The sequence below is a fragment of the Phyllostomus discolor genome, chromosome 3 (assembly GCF_004126475.2).
Source record: "Phyllostomus discolor isolate MPI-MPIP mPhyDis1 chromosome 3, mPhyDis1.pri.v3, whole genome shotgun sequence".
Taxonomy (NCBI): domain Eukaryota; kingdom Metazoa; phylum Chordata; class Mammalia; order Chiroptera; family Phyllostomidae; genus Phyllostomus; species Phyllostomus discolor.
In genome coordinates this window covers 75,554,676-75,575,156 of record NC_040905.2, presented here as the reverse complement: position 1 = coordinate 75,575,156, position 20,481 = coordinate 75,554,676, and the positions used below count along the sequence as shown (strand labels likewise).

At 35.3% G+C, this 20,481-nt stretch overlaps 1 protein-coding gene and 1 long non-coding RNA gene across 14 annotated transcripts in view; both read right to left on the bottom strand.

Annotated features, from left to right (window-relative positions):
• APC (APC regulator of WNT signaling pathway) overlaps positions 1-20,481 on the bottom strand; it is a 154,441-nt gene that overhangs the window by 47,800 nt on the left and 86,160 nt on the right. For all 13 annotated transcript variants that reach the window (XM_028508345.2, XM_036020660.1, XM_036020655.1 and 10 more), the window contains 2 exons: positions 16,977-17,060; positions 2,495-2,599 (listed from right to left, as the gene is read on the bottom strand). In XM_028508345.2, the coding sequence (XP_028364146.1) occupies positions 2,495-2,599; positions 16,977-17,060 (189 nt within the window). The remainder of the gene's footprint in view (positions 1-2,494; positions 2,600-16,976; positions 17,061-20,481) is intronic.
• LOC118499512 lies at positions 3,691-6,301 on the bottom strand. The gene is made up of 2 exons (XR_004902010.1): positions 6,247-6,301; positions 3,691-6,036 (listed from the first exon to the last, which is right to left on the bottom strand). It is a non-coding gene; the product is annotated as an uncharacterized LOC118499512 (long non-coding RNA).

Here is a 20,481-nt window from a genome sequence, read left to right as displayed (position 1 = left end):
AGTTGACTGTTAATTTAACTAGTTATTTATTGATTAATGTACATTCAGGTTCTTTCTATTTTTGCTATTATCAATATTATGATGAATCTCTTCAAACATGTCTCGGCACTCTTTACTGATTACGTCATTAGTGTACAATGTTAGATTCTACAATTATGAGCTACAGGCCTGGTGCATTACAAATTTCAATACATATTACAAAACTGCTCTTCAGAATGGTGTTTAATTTCACACAGATCGCTTGTTAACCATTACCAAGACTGAGTGTTATTGATCTTTGCTAATCCAAATGGCTCCAAAAAGATCTCATTTTGGTTGTGGTTTATAGATTGTTACTATCTTCATGTTTTTAAAAAATTTTAAAAAATATACTTGATTCCAGAGAGAGAGAGAGAGAGAGAGAAAGAGAAACATCAATGTGAGAGAAATATTAATAGGTTGTCTCCCACACACCCCCCAAATGGGAACCAAACCCACAATCTAGGCATGTGCCCTGAACAGGAATCGAACCTGAGACCTTGGTGAATGGGATGAGGCTCCAACCAACTGAGTCACACTGGCTGGCTATTTTCCACATGTGTACATCATTTCTATTTCCTTTTAATTCCTGTTCATGCCTTTTCCCCATGTTTTGACAGTCTTTAAGTAGTTTATTTTTATTTTTATTTAATCTTTATTGTATTTTTTCCATTACCATTTAATCTCCTCACACCCTTCCTCTTTATATATTTTGAATTTTAACTTTTCAGTGTTATAAACATTTATAAATAACATGACTTGCTTTTTAAGTTTTTTTTAATTTATTGATTTTAGAAAGAGAGGAAGAAGAAGGGAGGGAGGGGGGAATGAAGAGTGGGTAGGAAGAGACACACACAATGAATTTTTGTTCTACTTATTTATGCATTCATTGGTTGCTTCCTGTATGTGCCCTGGTGGGAGACTGAACCCTCAACCCTGGCATATCGGGTCAGTGCTCTAACCAACTCACCTACCCGGCCAGGGCTATGATCTTAGCTTTTGTTTGTTGTGTGATCTTGCTATGATTTTATTCCACACTGAAGTTTTACATTTTTATGTGAAACCTATTGATTCTGTTTTTTTACAGTTTCCCATCTACCTCATGATTATAAAAATTCTACCCACATTTTCTTCTAATCTTTTAATAGTTTTAGTAGTTTTCATTTTTAACATTAAATCTAATCAATATAGGATTAATTCTAATGAAAGAAGTGTGGTAAGGGATTCAATTATTTTTTAAATGGCTATTCAGATTATTGGATAGATAAGACTTTATATAATAATTGCAACATGGCCCAAAGCACTAATGGTAAGTCTAATACTAAGGAGAGAATTGTTTTCTGCCAAGAAGGAACTTTCCTTCTTCCTGCATATGTGTAGAAACACATAAGCTTCCCAAATAATTCCCTAAACAACAAAGAAATAACTCAAATGTGCTATTTAAATGTAATTACTTTTGCACTAATTTACCACCTATAACTTACGAGTTTTCCCCCCGCAATGCTAACTAGTAGTACTAAAATAAAGTACCTCTTTATTTTAACTTAGTAAAATAAATTTAAATATTTAAGTATGAGATGTTTTAAGCTTTAAGTTTTAATTGACAGAAGCATTATATTTTATACATAATATCAAAAGTAACCTATAGACACTAAAGAAATACTTTATATCAACAATAGAAAAATTACCTAACAACCAACTTAATGAAATTCTATTTTTAAAAAGTTGTTCATTTACAGCATAAAATATTATTTTATTTTTCAATAAAAATATTTATTGAGCACACAGAAAACCCCAAAGAAAAATTCTGTCATATTAGGATGCATCCAATAAAACCAATAACAAATTGATGGTAGCACCGTAATAGTTTTATATTTTTTAAAAAATCAAGTTAACTTCCATAATGTTGCTAAAAATGATGTGTTAATAGTTGAACATGACTAGGTTATGACTCTTTTAATGAGCAGTAGAATCATCTTTTCAAAGATAATACTTGGATTTATAGATTTATGTAATCTTGAAGTACAAGAGAAAGCAAGAACTGTAACAAAGTTCTTAGTAGCTTTAAAAAAAAAACCATACAAATATCTTTGCCAAGAATGCCTTAGAGAAAGAGCAAATCTACTCAATGCAAGCAGTAATAACTAGGTCAAATCACACATATAACCAAAATGTAGCTTAGTATTTATTTTTAAGAAATGCTACTCACACCAAACATTTTAGACTAAAACAGAAACACATAATTTAGACTATAAGATATACTTAGAAACTTGAAATCGTTATTGTTAGATATAATTAAGAAAAATTCCTATAGTATTTGGTACTGAATTCTTCTGAAGATATCCATTCGGGAGTTAGGAAACAAGCAAGATTTATGGATCATTCAGAGGATCGTCTCACTCCTTTTATTTTAAAATGTTCCTTTTAAAATATTTAAATAGTTAATTTAAAAAAAACAATAAAATAGTTTATTTACCTGACCACTACCAGAAGTTGCCATGTTGATTTCTGCCACTCCTTGACCTTCATTCTGCTGCTCAGCTTCATGTGAGCCAGCTTCGTGCTTGTTCTGAGATGACCTCTGTTAATATGGAGTTGACATCGTTACACACAAAAACGGTGCATGCTTTTTTAGCTCACAGCTTTCTTTGCTCTCTTGTGTTAAAGCTCTGAATGCATCGATTATACAGGTTTACAAAGGCATGGAATTGCACTTCAGACTTCTCCAGCATGGTCGGCAAGAGGAAAGTGCAGTGTGCCCCTTGAGCATTAGAGCTGCACAAGACAAAGGATTTTCTGAGACGCACAGAAACACCATCCTCCACCAGCTGTGCTCACATCACTATCAGGAATTTAACCCAGCTAGAACAAATAACTGTCTTTTCTGCAAGGTCACATGATTCTGGCATTTAATGGAACTTCAAATATAACAGTTAAACTATTACCTAAGCTTATAAATACCTTCTGTGTAAGTATACTTATACCTAGAATATATATACATTTGCTAATAAAGATCATATGAAACAAATATATAAGCTCTTAGATTCTGATATAAATAAAACTAAAACCTCTTCTACTGTAACCACCATCTGTTACATGAAATGAAAATGACAGATTATATCCAGTAAAAGCAGTCATTTCAAGATAGATTATACCCAGTACAAAGCAGTCACTTTGTAAAAATAACACTGCAGAATCAAAGAAAATAATTTTCCCATTATCTTTTATAGGAACAATTACTAATGTGATGGCTCTAGTAAAATGACACTCTAAAATAAAAATTTTGCTTTAAAAAATGTGACATAATAGTGAATAATTATCTTACAAAATGGCTTCAACTAAAACTTCTTTAAATATCAAGCTTTCCCAGACCACTTAAAATGTGACTTAAAAATTAATTTTCATGCAACATTTCCATCAATAAATTAGTATAGTTATATGTTGGCCACAATGGAGGTAACCCCAATAATTCAGAAATAGAACAAAAATAGTACCATTTGACAATCACAATATAAAATTTAACAAAATCAACAAAAGTAGACACATGTAAAGTCAATCTAGAAATGAAATAAATCAAAACCCATGAAAACCACAAAGATATGACACTAACATAATCGAAGATGTCAATGTAAAAGTAATAACTAAGCATCTGCTATGTTCTAGTTACTTGCATTATGTGCTAAGGAATACAGTGCCAGCAAAACCAGACACTGTTCTATGTACTCTTGGAACTGACAGTCAGGGACACTATTCATAATAAGAAAAATAACAATAAAGTTATTTACTCTGACAAGTGCTCTGAAAGAAGAGTACAAGGTGCTATAACAACATATAACAGAAAGAGTCATGGTCTAGGAGTTTGGGGACAGCTCTCTTATGAAGTGTTATTTGAACTGAGAGCTGAAGAATAAATAGGGGTTTTAGGAAAAGGGACAGGGGTAGACGGTGAAGGTTTTAGGTAAACAGAAGATCATATGCAGCACTGGATGGTGGTGGCTCAGTGTACTGAGCACTGGCCTGGGAACCAAAGGGTTGTGGGTCAGGTCCCCAGTAGGGTGTGTGTGAAAGGCTACCAAACTTTGATGTTTCCCTCTTTCTCCCTCCCTTCCACTCTCTCTAAAAGTAAATAAATAAAATCTTAAAAAAAAAGATATGTAAAGAACCTGAGGTGGTAGGAAGCATGGCTTGTCCTAATACACCAGAGGATCCTAGTGCAGAAAGTAGAACAAAAAGATAATAAAATAATCTTGCTAATTTTGAATTTTAGTGTAATTCTCAGATAGCACTCTTGCCCCCACATAACTAATATGAGTACATTAATGAGATAAGATGCATGTAAATAGATTTTTTAAGTCAATTTGTAAATAGTCTAAGTAAATAGGAAACAGGAATCAGTTTGGAGGCTAATGCATTAATGTAAGTGTGAGATGATGGTACTCTGCACTAGGGAATCAATGGAGATAAAAGGAGTAGAGACAGGTAATCTGAAGGACCTGGTAATAGACTGGATGTGGTGAGTAGAGGAATAGGTCTGATGTCAAGAATTACCCCTATGTTCCTTAGCTTACACAACTGAATAATGATGGTGTAAATCACAAAGACACATAATAACTTAAGGAGAATAAGGGTTTCTGAAAGAGATGATGTGGTAAGAAGAGTGCAGGAAAAAATAATTTATTATGCTTTACATATGTTGGATTTGAAGTGCTGTTGAGACATCTAAGTGGAGATGCAGAGTAGGCACACAGATTTGGAAGTTTGGAGTTCAGGGTTGGAGAAATGAATTTGAGAGCCAATAGGTAGTAACTGAAGTCCTAAGCACAAATGAGATGGTGTTAGGGAGAGACAGTACACAGAAAAGACAAACAAGCCTTAAGGAATGCCTATAATTAATGCCTACATAAAGGAACATGAGCCTTTAAAGGACAAAGAGATGTGAAGAAAGCAAAAAAGGTATTGCCATAGATGCTAAGAGAAGAGTATTTCAAACAACAGGAAGTACTCAATAATGTGACAAGTGTCAAGATGAAGACTGAAAATGTCAATTTAGTTAACAATATGGAAATCACGAATGGTCCATGTCAGTAGAACTCCGGAAGCAGAAATTCAATTGGCTTGCCTTAACAGTGAATGGTGGGGAGGAAATGTACACTTGGAGTCTAGAAACACCTTTGGAGTAGGGACTGGGAAAAGACAATGAGGGAGGGAACAGAGGTAGATGAAGAAAGGCAGTTTCAGGGAGAGGTGGGATTGAGGAAGTTTCATTTTATTTTTTTAAACCTAAGATTTGAGCCTGTTTATATGCCAGTGGAAGGGTTCCACAGAAGAGGAAGAAGATAAGTGTAATATTTGAGAAAAAAGAGATGAGTAAAAAGTTCCTGAGAAGGCAGGAGCTGAGAACCCAAAGTGCAGGAAGGAAGAGAGAACGTTTCCTGGTAGAAAAGAGAGGTAGTTCTTATGATAGCTACTGTTGACTCTGTGAAGGAGGAGGTGGAATTATTAGAGGGAGACAGAGAAAGGCTGAAATGCTTATTTCCAACAGAGGGTGAAGGGGGGAGCCAGGGAAAGACAGTACACATGCAGGACTGTCAGGACTATTTGTGATGGTGGTGATGATACACATGTGTTTACTATGCATTTATCACCTGTCACTGATTAATTTATTCAATCCTCATACCAACTCTATGAAGCAGGTTCAATTATTATCCCCATTTTACAAGTTAAGAAACTGAGACACACAGAAGATATATATTTGGCCTTAGGTCACATATCTAGTAAATGACAAAGCCAGAGCTGGGATCACAACCAGGTAGTCTGATTCCAGAGCCCAAAGTAATAAATATTTAACACTTACTACCTTAGTTTTCTTTCCTCCTTCCTCATTTACTTCCCTTTGTTCTTTCATTGATCCTAGGCTACTGTCCTGCTTGCAGTCTCTGACCACTGTCCCAAACTAATGCGAACACTGAGGGCAAAGAGGCTTTTCTGATTCCTATGAAAAACAATCCTACCTAAGCCCTGGCTGGCGTAGCTCAGTGTATTGAGCGCAGGCTGGGAACCAAAGTGTCCCAGGTTCAATTCCCAGCCAGGGTACATTCCTGGGTTGCAGGCCATAACCCCCAGCAACCACACACTGATGTCTGTCTGTCTGTCTGTCTGTCTCTCCCTCCCTTCCCTCTCTAAATATAAATAAATAAATAACAACAACAAAAATCCTACCTAGTTCACTCATTTCTTTCTTTCTTTTTTAAAGATTTTATTTATTTATTTTTAGAAGGTGGGGGAGGGAAGGAGAAAGAAGTAAAGAAACATCAGCGTGTTGTTGCCTCACCCTCTACTTGGGACCTGGCCCGTAACCCAGGCATGTGCCCTGACTGGGAATCGAAATGGTGACCCTTTGGTTTGCAGGCCTGCGCTCAATCCACTGATGTATACCAGCCAGGGCGATTCCCTCATTTCTATTGTTGCTGAATAACTAATGCAAAGTTTTCTAGCCTAGGACTGAAAAATAGTTTTTGCACTGCGGTATTTACATACCACAAAATTCAGTCATTTTAAGTGTATAATTCAATTATTTTTAGCAAGTTTACCAAGCATCACCATAATCCAGGTTTTGAACATCTGCATCATTCTGATAAGATCCCTTGTGCTCATTTACAGTTAATCCTCATTACTGCCCACAGCTCCAGGCAACTACCTTTTGTCTTTATAAATCTGCTTTTGCTGGACCTCATTCCTTACAAAAGGAGTATGTGGATTTAGTGTCTGGCTTCTTTTATTTAGCATGTTTTTAAGGTCCATCCACACTGTAGTGTGTGTCATCAATTTGTTTCTTTTTATTACCAAACAGTATTCCATTTTAAGGCTACACCACATTTGTGTATCATTTGTATTTATTCACTAGGCAATATACAGTTGCACTGTTTCTACTTCTGGTGTGAATAATATTACCATAAACACTCAAGTTAAAGTTTTTGTGTAGACATATGCTTCATCTCTCTTGGGCAGATACCTAAAAGTAGAATAACTTGGTCACGTGGTACCTTGACTTCAATATTTTGAGGAACTCTCAAACTGTTTTCCAAGGCTGTACTATTTTACAGTCTCACCAACACTGTATTTGTTCACATCCTTGCCAATGCTTATTACTGTCTTTATAATTATAGCCGTCCAAATGGATGTGAAGCGGTATCTCATTGTGGTTTTGATTTGTATTTCTGTAGTGACTAATGATGTTGAGCATATTTTCATGTGTTTATTAACCATTCCTCTGTCTTTTCTGGTGCAATACCTATCTGAAATTTTTGTCCATTTTTAAATTGAGCTGTCTCCTTATTAATGAGCTATAAGTGTACCCTGCATAGAATTTTAAAAAATATTTGTTATTGGCTATTATCTAGAGTTTTTAAAAACCCTATTATAATTTGTCTCACAGTTCCTTAAATAACCTGTCAGAAAGATACATAAATAAGTGGTAGCATTGGTGGCCTCATATATCCTTCTGGAACGTTTGGAATTTGAATCATGTGCAATAAATTACACCCTTAAATCATGTTAGGCAAGTGCTACTTGCATCTGGACAGATACTAATCCAGAGTTGTCGAGGGTAAGACAAAGACAGCATGATAAACAATTCGCTTAGTGGTGGAGAAATTATTTGGCAGAAATTTTTTCTTGTCTGTATTGCATATGAACTAATTTATAAGTGTCAAATCCCCAGTTTTCTCCACTTTCTAGATTCTTTCTCTGATTAGAAAAATCACAATAATGGAATAAAGAAACTTCAAATAGTAAAATAAAAAAAGGGGGTTAGTTCTTTCTGAAATATGACATAGCATCTTCCTTTAGTTTATATTCACTGAACTGTCAGAGTAAATGTGACAACTTTAGGCCATGACATATATAATCACTTTTATGATACAAGGAAACAAGAAGAGGTTGGATCACAATGATCAACAGCCCCAAATCCAATGATACGAGTCAATGATATGAGTCAATGATATGAAGCTGGAGTGTTGATAAAATTTGGAACAAGCAGGGAATCTATTATACTAAACAAAGATAACAAAAACATAGTCAGTATAGTAATATTTTTAAAGACTTCATTATTTTTAGACAGAGGAGAAGGGCGAGAGAAGGAGAGGAAGAGAAACATCAATGTGTGGTTGCCTCTCATGCAACCCCTACTGGGGACCTGGCTTGCAACCCAGGGATGTGCCCTGACTGGGCATGGAACCAGCAACCCTCTGGTTCACAGACCGGCACTCAATCCACTGAGCCACACCAGCCAGGACAGTATAGTAATATTAATAGCAGATAAAATAATATTCAAATGGAGTAAGGAGGGATACTTTATACAAATGTAAGATTCTATCCACTAAGGAAAACCATGACTATTGAATTACAAATACAAAAAATCCGTTAGATATAGCCAAACAGTAATAATCAGAGTATGAGATTGGGAGTAGGAGGATGACTAACTATAATTAAAGAGGCCAGAAAACAAAAAAACAGTAGCAAAAACTCAAAGCAGAAAATATCAAGCAAAAATATAAAATGTAGTGCTCCTCAATAAAAACAAAAGCTGCCTCTTAAAAAATAATATTTAGATGGTTTCTTTAGCTGTGCAGAAGATTTTTAATTTGATGTAGTCCCGTTTGTTTATATTTTCCTTTATTTCCCTTGTCCTAGGAAATATATTGGCAAAAATATTGTTACGCAAAAATCTCTGAAATTTTACTGCCTGTATTTTCCTCTAGGATTTTTATGGTATCCCAACTTATATTTGTCTTTTATCCATTTTGAGTTTATTCTGGTATATGGTATAAGTTGGTGATCTAGTTTCATTTTTTTGCATGTACTAGTCCAGTTCTCCCAACACCATTTATTGAAGAGACTGTCTATTCCATTTATATACTCTTGCCTCCTTTGTCAAATATTAACCATAAAGACCTGTGTTTATTTCTGGGTTCTCTGTTTTGTCCATTGATTTATGTGTGTTCTTATGCCAGTACCAGACTGTACTGATTACAGTGGCCATGTAGCACATTTTGGTATCAGGTATTGTGATCCCTCCAACTTCGTTCTTCTTTCTCAAGATTGCTGAGGCTATGTGGCATCGTTTTTGGTTCCATATAAATTTTTAGAATATTTGTTCTAGATTTGTGAAATATGCCATTGGTGTCTTAATAGGAATTCTGTTGAATCTATACATTGTTTTGGGTAGTATGGACATTTTAATGACGTTAATTCTTCCAATCCATGAACATGGTAGGTAATATGCTTCCATTTAGTCAGACATAGATGAAAACAGTCTTAGAAAAGAATAAATGAACTAATAAACTTCTGAACCCTACTTCTTCAAAAAGTATACTTTTAACATTAGAAACAATAGTTTTCCCTGTGTACCTGGGTAGAAAAATGTGCTGGTGATGACAGAACACGTCAAATTGTTTTGTATACAAAAGTTTTCTCTCCTCATTATAAAAGCTGTACATAATTATTATAAAAAATTTTAAAACAGACGGCCAAACTAGAAAAACAAGGAGATACTAAGGATGGCTATCTGCATGTTCAAATTATTTCTCATGCACACATATGTGCATCTTTTTAAAAAATGGGATTAAAGCATGCATACTATTTTATAGTATAAACATTTTTAAATATAAACATTTCATCATGTTTTTAGTAATTACATTAGGTTGGCCAAAAAGTTCATTTAGTTTTTTCTGTAAAATAAAAGACACATTTTTCATTTTTACCAATAATTTTACTGATTTGGGTATTTTGAGTATGTCAGCTATTTCCTGTGTGGTATAATGTTGGTTGGTCTCAAAGAATATCTCAATTTGATTGCTATTAACTTCTCAGCTGGTCGGCCTGACCATGGAGCATTGTCCAGCAAGAAATCTCCAACACAAAACTTCGCAAACCAACTTTTGATACATTCGATCAATCATAGCACCTTCTCCATATAATGCACAAATCTTTTTCTGCACTTTAGAAGCATTTTTACCTTTCTGGAAATAATAAAGCATAATATGCCCAAAATGTTGTTTATTTTCTTCCATCTTCAAAATTAAAATGGCTATGCAAAAATTAACCAATTTTGATAAGTTTTTTAAAAAATGCAGCCCTGGCTGGCATAGCTCAGTGGATTGAGCGTGGACTGCAAACCAAAGTGTCGCAGGTTCGATTCCCAGCCAGGGTACGTGCCTGGGTTGCAGGCCATAACCCCCAGCAATCACACATTTCTCTCTCTCTCTCTCCCCCTTCCCTCTCTAAAAATAAATAAATAAAAATCTTAAAAAAATGCAAGCTGTTACAATACAATCTAACAAAATTGTTTCTAATGAAGTTAAACACACTAAGTGCTACTAGAGCCATCTTATGGAAAAACACCAAATGAACTTTCTGGCCAACCCAATATTTAGATGATGGCAGTGTGCTGATGTTTCATTCTATGCATTCTTTTTTCCCTCTATGTGGCCGTGATGTTGAGTCCGAACCTGGTAATGTATTTGAAACTTTCCAGTTCTTCCCTAAAGACTGATCCAATTTTTCTTATTAACAATTCTGTTCTTTATTGTTCAATGTGTTTTTTTCTATTTAGCTTTAAAAAAATCCTTTTAGCTCCTCTTTACCCATTTTCCTTTACATTTCATCCTGATACCACTTCATTCTGTTTCCTTATGACTGTTCTTGTTGAATGGAGACAGGTCTTCCTTCGGTTGACATATGTAAAAACTTTCTGAAAACTTACTATTTTTTTTGCACCTCCCAGATGCTACCCTTTTCCTTACTCAGCAATAGTTTACTTAAGGTTTTCTTTTTATTCACCTATAAACAATGAGAAGTGCCCAAAGTAAGTGGCTATCAATAGGTGAGGGGATGGTTTTTAAACTTACACTCCCCATCCTCTCCTTGGTGATCAAAACTAAATTTCAGATATTTAGTTGCAGGGCTGACAGATATGCACAAGACCCAGTAACATTCAGCTTCTAGCAGATCTGAATATACTGTATTTGTGTTCCACTGAAATAGTACCTTCTCCTTACTCCCTACTTTACGTTGGCTCCCGTGCTTTGTCTTGTTCTCAACATACTACATATGACTTTTCACAGGATTTTGATGTCTCTAAGCTCCTCTCTATTCTTCACTAATCATCATTATCAAGCCAATCTGGACTGTAGAGGAAGATAAGTATAAATATCTTCTAAATTATGTTTCTGGCTCTTTTAAAAATGTTTTCTTTTTATCACAGTTAAATATGTAAATAGTTTAAATAATCATTAGTTCTAAAGACTAATGGCAATAAATAGAGGTCTCTCATAATTGCCTGCCCTGTCCCATTTCCTATTCTCTAAAGGCAAACATTTCATCAGAGGATTTTTTGGGGTAAGGGGGTGTTTACTTCTCTTTCTCTAAATAACCTGCTTGTATTGTTAGTTCTGTAATTTTCACTTTAATGCATCATTTATTGATTTCCCATTATGTAAGAAGAGGACTGGGTTCTCTTTTGCCCCTATCCCACCCTCAACACCACAATTATCCTCCATCCTTCCAATATTTCTTTATAGTTAAATAAATTTTCACTATTTACATTATTTTACCTATTAAATACCAATCATGGCTGACAAGTGGTGTACTATGATTATTTTCCTTCACAACTTCTGGCTGTCCATGGTGTTAAAGGTTCTCATTTTTGTTTCATGCATTTGGTGTCATGTATTTGTGACACCATCAGTTTCTCTCCTACTGTATAAATTTCCTTTCCTTTCAATAAATTAAAAAAAATTAAATAGTCTATTGATTTCATCTTCTTAGATTCATCTCTCCTGGAATCTTCTCAACTGTTCCACTATAGACTGGCTACTTTATCATTTGTCTTAGAATCTCCCTTCATCTTCATTCTGAAGAATCTTTCATCTCTTTCTCTTGTATTATATTTCTTATCTTGGATCTCAAATTTTCATTTTTCTTTACATCTTTCATTTTGCTTTACATCTTCTATGTGTTTAACTATATCCTCTAATAGTTTCCAGAAAATGGTTTATGAAAAATACATGTTTTTTAAACTTTGCCTATCTAAAAACCATTCTACTTTCAAATTTAATATGCAGTTTCATTAGAGGTAAATTTATAGGCTGGTGTGGTATAACATAAACTCTATCTTATCTTTGTCCCTGTTTCTGGCACAGAACTTCAAAAACTCTTGGAATTTCTTGAGTTGGCTGAGCAAACAGGGTGACTCAAGGAGGGCCTGTAGAAAGCTTCAGGATGTGTGCTGGTTATCAGGAAGACAAACCACATTCCTAGGGGGTTGGAACTCTGGGCCAGACTGACCTCCAGGGAGGGGAAGGGGTGGTAAATGAGTTCTATCATGTAGCCACTTATTTAATCAAGCATGCCTATATAATGAAATCTAGATAAAGACCCCAAACACCAAAGCTCAGTGAAGCCTCCTGACTAATGAACACACAAAAGTGCTGGGCGAGTGATGTCTCTATATTCTATGAGATCATGGACACTCTGCGTCCTCCATTCCTCACCTTCTCCAGATCTTGCCCTATTTATTTCTTTAGTTTCTTGTTCCTGATCTGTATCCTTTATATAAGACTCTAATTGTAAGTGTAGTACTTTCAGTGAATTTTAAGTCATTTTAATGAATTGTCAAACCTAAAGGGGTTGTGGGAGTCCCCACATTTTTAGCCAGCTGGACATAAGGATGGCTACCGTGGCATCTGAAATAGAGGCAGTCTTGTAAAGGACTCTGCCCTGACCTGTAGGGCTTATGCTAACTTCAGGTAGTTTCAGAACTGAATTACACTGTAGTATACCCATGTGGCGTGGAATTTATGGTAAGGTGGGCAATGTGAAAGTGGCTTGGGGACACCCAAAACTTGCAGCTGGTGCCTGAAGTGAAGGCCATCCTTTGGGGTCCACATTAACTCCGGGGAGTGTCAAAACTGAACTGAATTGTAGGACGCCCAGTAGAGGTGTCAGAGAATTTCTCTTCTTTCAGAAACTTCTTTTTATTGGATCTTGAACATTATTATAATGATACTCTGATTTTCTCATCTTTTCTATTTTCTATTATCATTTCCTTTTTGCTCTACTTTCTGAGAAATTTATCTTCTAAAGTTTCTTGTGGGTTTTTACTTCTGCTATTACAATTTTAATTGCCAGGAATTCTTTTAAAGAAATCTCTGAATGTTCCTTTTATATACCATTATTTCCTTGCCTTTTTGATGTATTATATCTTATCTGAGAAAATATTAGCTTTATTTTTTTAAAAGTTTTCTTCTTCCTCTATAATATGTTTTTATTAAATTTTTCTTATTAGAAACTTTCTCAAAATGTCTGGGTGTCTTTAGCAATCCATCCATATTTAAGAGTGGGCTACCTATGAAAAAGTTAAGGGAAACTCTAGTTTGTCAGCTATAGCTATCCTGTAGTGTGGCCCAGCTGCATTATTTTATTGAGGAATACCCCAATGTCAGTATCTTTAGATCTCTTTTTTTGGGGGGGGGGGAGTTAGTCATATGTCTTATAGAAATTGATTCCAGAAACTTGCCTGTATTATAAGCCTGGATGATAGTGAAACTTTCAGCATTAAGTAAATTTTCACTTAATTTAGATTTTAGTATGGTACCTCCAACTTCAATTATAGGCTTACTCCTATCCAAAGACCCACTGTTTAACTCTTTCAAGTAGCTCTCATTTTTTGCTGGGAGTGGGAAGAAGCAGTCACCCTGCTAATGAAGAGCTGAAGGGAGGTTCTAAGAGCCTCCACCAGGTTCTTAACAAATTTTCAATCATTCTGTTGCTTTTAGCCCCCATGTTAACCCTCACAACCCGAGGTACCTAGTATAACCAATTCTGGAATCTTTTAAGACTCCACAGTATAAAACAAGTTGTTTCATGACTTCCTACTGCTGAGTTGGGGTCAACACTACCATATGTTAGAATAGTACATTTGTTTATCTGCTCTCCAGCTCCCCAAATTTTATTGATGTCACTTCCCCTGGTCTTTGTGCCTGTTTCATGTTGTCCTTTTACTATTATTTTAATGGGGATTGTGGAGTAAGCGTAGATAATGTGTATGATCAATGTTTACTATAGATTACAAGAAGATAGCTCCTTTACTACTTGGTGATAGCCAAATTAAGTTAGTTATCTGATTATAAGTAAACAGACAACTGAAGTAAAGTATCTGTATCTATGGCTTATAAATATTTTAATTATATTTTACTGATTATGCTGTTACACTTGTCCCAATTTTCCCCCCATTGCCACCCTCCACCCCACTCCCTCATGCAATCCCCACATCATTGTTCATGTCCATGGGTCATGCATATAAGTTACTTGGCTACTCCGTTTCCTGTACTATACTATACATCCCCATGGCTATTCTGTAACTACCTGTTTGTACTTCTTAATCCCCTTACCTCTTCAGCCATCCCCTAGACCCCCCTCCCATCTGGCAACCATCAAAACACTCTCCATATCCATGATTCTGTTTCTGTTCTTCTAGTTTGTTTTTAGATTCAAGATATATATTTATCATCATTTTATTGTTCATAGTTTTCATCCTGTTTTTCTTAAATAAATCCCTTTAACATTTTATATAACAGTGGTTTGGTGATGATGAACTCCTTTCATTTTTTCTTGCCTGGGAAGCTCTTTATCTGCCCTTAGATTCTAAATGACAGTTTTGCTGGTAAAGCAATCTTGGCTGTAGGTACCTGCTTTCCATGACTGAATATTTCTTGTCAATTCATTCTAGCCTGCAAAGTCTCTTTTGAGAAATCAGCTGACAGTCTTATGGGAACTCTCCCGTAGGTAACTAACTGCTTTTCTCTCTGCTTTTAAGATTCTCTCTTTGTATTTAAGCTTTGGCATTTTAATTATGATATGTCTTTGTGTGGGCCTCTTTTTGTACATCTTGTCTGGGACTCTCTGTGCTTCCTGGACTTGAATGTCTATCTCCTTTACCAAATTAGGGAAGTATCTTTCATTATTTTTTCAAATAGATTTCAATTCCTTGATCTTTCTCTTCTTCTTCTGGCACCCCTGTGATGTGGATGTTTGACCTCTTGAAGTTGTCCCAGGGGCTTACACTATCCTTGTTTTTTTGGATTCTTTCTTCTTCTTGTTCTGGTGGTTGTTTTTTACTTCCTTATGTTCTAAATAGATTCAATTCTCAGCTTCATTCACTCTACCGCTGTTTCCTTGTAAATTGTTTTTTATTTTAGTTAGTGTATACTTTGTTTCTGACTGGATCTTTTTTATGCTGTTGAGGTGTTCACTAAGTTCCTTGAGCATCTTTATAACCAGTGTTTTGAACTCTGTATCTGATAGATTGCTTATGTCCATTTTGTCTAGTTCTTTTTCTGGAGCTTTGATCTGTTCTTTCATTTGAGCCATGTTTTTTTGTCTCCTTACTTTGGCAGCCTCACTGTGTTTGTTTCCATGTATTAGGTAGAGCTGCTATGACTCCCTGTCATGGTAGTGTGGCCTAATGTAGTAAGTATCCTGTAGGGTCCAGTGGTATAGCCTCCCATATCACGCAAGCTGTTTCTTCCCTTCAAGTGGGCTGAGTATTCCCTTCTCTTGTGGTTGTGCCTTGATTGCTGTTGGCAGGTCAATGGGAAGTACTAACCCAGGCCAGTCAGCTACAGGGACTGGCTGTAACCACTGGCCACCACCCTCCATGGAGGATCAGCTGTGCAGGGACAGGGTGGTAGTGCTCCAACATGGTCTGTAGTTGTCCACTGAGTGTGCAGGCTTTGGGGTTTCCTGGGTGGTGTGGGCTAAGGTCAGCCCCCTCCTGTGTCCTGCCTGTGGCCACACTAAATAAGCTATAAAGCAATCTGAGATGGTTGCTATTTGTGCTGGGCTTGGAGGTTCCCAAGTGAAGCCCAACTGTGAATCTATTCTGGGTGCTGCTAATGCGGGGTCTGGGGCCACTTAGCAACAGGTATGGGGGTTAGGAACTCACTGAGGCTGACTGTTGCTTCTTTGAGAGGATTTAGGAAGTTGTGAAGCATTAGTCACTGACGAGCCATTCATATAGAAAAATCATGGTTAACAGTTTGGGTGGGCCCATAATTTAGGTGGGACAGAATTTCAGGGGATCTCCAGCACAGGGCAAACAGTGTTAGCCAAGTCCATGGAGTCTCGGATACAGAATCTGCCTGTTAGCTCTTTGGTTCTGTCAGGGGTGGGCTCAGAGAAGGGACAATGGCTTCTGCCCACCTTTCTGTCTGGGAGAAAGCTGTCCCCCAGCTCTTGCCTCCATGACAGTAATTACAGTTTTTCCCTATATGCCACTGGTGTCTCTCAAGCTACTACCTTGGTGTTGGAGCTCAGATAGAGTGTGTCTGAATAAGTCCATGTGTGGATTCTTTAAGAGGAACTCCTTGGGACTCCAATGGTGTCTTCTACTGACTCAATTCCCACTGCTTTTTGCAAGTTATGGGACTTAACTTCCTGGCACTAGAACCCTTAGCTGGGGGGCCTGTTGTGGGTCTGTGACTCCTTGCTCCTGAGGTTTCCCTCCCTAATTTTTATCAATCACACATGGATGTGGGACCAGTGTGTTCCATGTCTCCATGCCTCCTACCAGTGTGGATGGATGTGGTTTCTTTAATTCCACAGTTGTCAGATTTTCATTCAACTCAATTTTGATAGTGATGACACAATTCTGAGTGATGGCTATTCTATTGTTTAGTTGTAATTTTGATGTGGCTATGCCTAAATTTTTAATTGTCCTAAAGATATAACAAAATCAAAGTAGTCAATGGTTTTGATAATTTAATTTCATGAAAAAACTTATAAAGTATCTCAATTCTCTAGAACATATATATTTCAATGATGCCACATTAATTATGTTTTCTTTTCTTAGAATAACTACCTATATTTATACCTGCAAACAATAAAGATAATTTACTAACCTCTGCTTCTGTTGCTTGGGACTGTAAAAGCTGTCGTATACGAAGTATGTCCTTCTCTATTTGTTGAATTCTGGTTACTCTTCGCTAAAATAAAATAAGTGACCAAATTAGATCTATTTTTATTGAAGACATTAGTGTAAATAATCATACTATGGCTACCACTTAACATCTGAGGATCATGCCAGACAATTCTTATAAGTTAGATATTTGTATATATGCAACACACTGATGATACTAGCTTCAGTTTAACTTTTTTTGTGTGCCAATACTTTAATAATGCAAATTTAATCTTTATTGTATGTTTACCTTTCTACTTAGTCCCCTTATACCCTCTGCCCTCCAGCAATCACCACACTGTTGTCCATGTCCATGAGTCCTTTTCCAGTTCAGTTTTTTAATACATCTAACTGTAACACGTATACAGCTCTGTTTAGAAAGATGGTACAAATATATATCAAACTGTATAATGCACACAGTATGAAAATTTGGTGTTTATGTTATTCTCAAAAAATATTTCAACAAAGAGAAAATTACACCTGAAATTAATCTTTTATATTATACTAATCAGATGTCAATATAATGTAATAAATCTATATAAAATATGGTATGCTTGTAAAGGGAAAGAGCATCAGACTTGTTTTAATAAACACCAGGTTTTAATCAGTAGGGGTAACCTTCTCCAAAGTTATTCCTATTACAAGTCAGTAGTATTTTGGATTTAGCTTTCTGAATAACTACTGTAGCTAAACATTATTTTTATTCCCAGCACTGGGATCACAATGATGGTTGAGCTTTTGTTTACTCACTATCCTGAGACCATCAAGTGAACAGAAAGCAGTAATTACAGATCAAACAATGTGGAATTTAAACAATGGAAAAAGTGCTTTTAGAAAAAGCTGGATTTTGCTTAAATTTTTATAGATACTAGTGGAAGTGAGAAAAAACAATTTACTTATATATAAAAGCCTTGCAAACTGAAATTGTTTTTAATTATCTTTATGATAGATCAAATATTTAGGTTTTAAAAACAATTACTGCCAATGTTGTATCATTTTCTGAAATAAATCTCTAGTTGACATCCTAATATTGAAGTATGAAAAATTGTATTATAAGAGTAATTGTCTTAATGGGGGGAAAATGTCATAAGCTAGATGGAGTTGTTTCAAACATGTTTTGATTATAAGCCCCAACAATAAAAGATTTCTGGGCATGTATAAATACCCCAATAGAGAAATAAAAGTACTGTAACAAATAGCTTTAAGTATTATAGTTATAAAACTTATAAATAAAACTTATACTTTTGATCACATCTAGTTTTGCTTAAATAGCCATGTCTTCCTTTTCTTATTACCATAGTAAAAATGCTTATTGCTGCTATTATCCAATGTCATGACATAGAGAAGTTCAAAAAAGTGCCCCCACACATACAAAAAATTCTTATTTCTTCCCTCCCTCCCTTTGTAACACTATAGCTATGCTGACTCCCTCCATCATGGCTCAGAAAATAGTGAACTTAAGGTAAATAACATTCTCTAATGAACAAATCTTACCAAATCTAATTTACATCATGAAAACATGCTGAAGGAGATGTGCCTGTACTTTTGGTAGCTTTCTAAAAGTACTGTAAAGATGAGCGACCACTTCTACAACCAGAGAGTAAATATTTCCTGGTTTTACAGAAACAACTGAATACACACTATTACTTGGCTTTGTAATTTTGATTAGGTAGCATTTCTCCACCAATAAAGTCCTAAATTTAAAATTTTAATATGTAGAGAATAAAAAGGGAAATTATATCTAATATGCCTCTCCATAACACTACCTTTCTTTATTTCCAACATGTCAGTAAATCCTGAAGTCAAGTAAGTCTATGTCTTAATAATGTCCACTGAGGTGAACAATTTCAGACATGACAACCTTACGCTTCTATTTCTCAACATGTAAACAGAAGAGGACAGAGGTATTTTTCTTCTCCTATATGACAATCTTGAATATTTATAAAATGATGTTTAATAAAATATGCTTAATTGTTCTACAGTATGGAGTTAGCATGACTTTGAAAAACAGATTTTTAAAAATACAATAGTAATACTGTTAAATACAGATTCAGGATAACCTCAACAAATTAGGAATGGAGAATAAGTTAACTTGATAAAGGGTATTTATCATAAACCTTGAGTAAATAAAATATTTAATGGTGAAATTACAGAATACCTTTTAAAGTCGAGAGAAGACAAAGAAGAACAGTATCACTGCTTCTTATTCAAAGATGTATTAGAGCTCTTACACAATACAAAGAAAAAACAAAGTACTTAAAAAGAGAAAACTGTCATTATTTGCAAATACTGTGAGAGTTTATATGAATTTTTTTTTTAAATTTTAGGCTGATGAGACAATCTAATGAGAGAATTCAGGAAGATTACTGGATACTTATTACTTAAATATAATTCAGTAATGCAATTAAAGAAAATCCTATTCACAATAGCAACAGAATAGTATATCGGATATCTATGGATAAATCTTTTAAAACGTGTAATAGCTTTATGAAGAATATTACAAAACTTTACTGAAGGACATTTTAAAATCTAAATGAATAGAGATAAAAATAATAATACCTAATATTTACTGTGTTTATTATGTACAAGATTCTAAGTGCCTTCACATGAATTAAATCACTTAATCCTTATATTTTACAGTTTATCATTATCTGTATTTTTTAAGACTTTCTGAAAAACTTAAAAAAATCCTCACACAAGAATATGTTTATTTATCTTAGGGAGGAAGGCAGAGGGGAGAGAGAAACACATGGATGTGAGAAACACTGACAGGCTGCCCCCTATATGCACCCACCTGGGGACTGAATCCCCAGCCTAGGTATGTGCCCTGACCAGGGATTGAACCCACAACCTCTTGGTGCACAGGACGAGGCTTCAACTAACTAAGCCACCTGGCCAAGGCTTATCATTATCTGTATTTTGATGATGAGAAAACTGATGCAAGGAGTTTACCCAAGCTCATAGCGCTGGTAAGTTAATAAGTCTAAGATTAAAAGCCAGGAGGTCTGACTTTAGTTCATCCTTTTAAGCAAGAAGGCTCAGTATTGTAAAGATAAATTCTCCTCAAATTAATTTATAAATTCAATGTAGTTCTAATCAAAAGCCCAAAAGGGTTTTCTTTGAATTAAGACAAACTGATACAAAATTTAAAATGGGAGAGTAATGAGACAGAGTATAAGCACATTTTTACAAACAAAAATTAGAAGAACTCACCCTCCCAGGTATCAAAATTTATAATACTAGAGCAAATAAAACATATGTGTTACCAGTACAGGCACAGAGAAACTAAAGTAGACTAATAAAATACAGTCTAGAACTATCCAGAAAAAAAATAAACCTGGAATATGCCAGAGATGGCATTACTAATCAATGCAGAAATAGTGGAGTATCCAATAAATGATAATGAGACATTTAGTCAACAACATAAATATGCATATATCTGTACATAT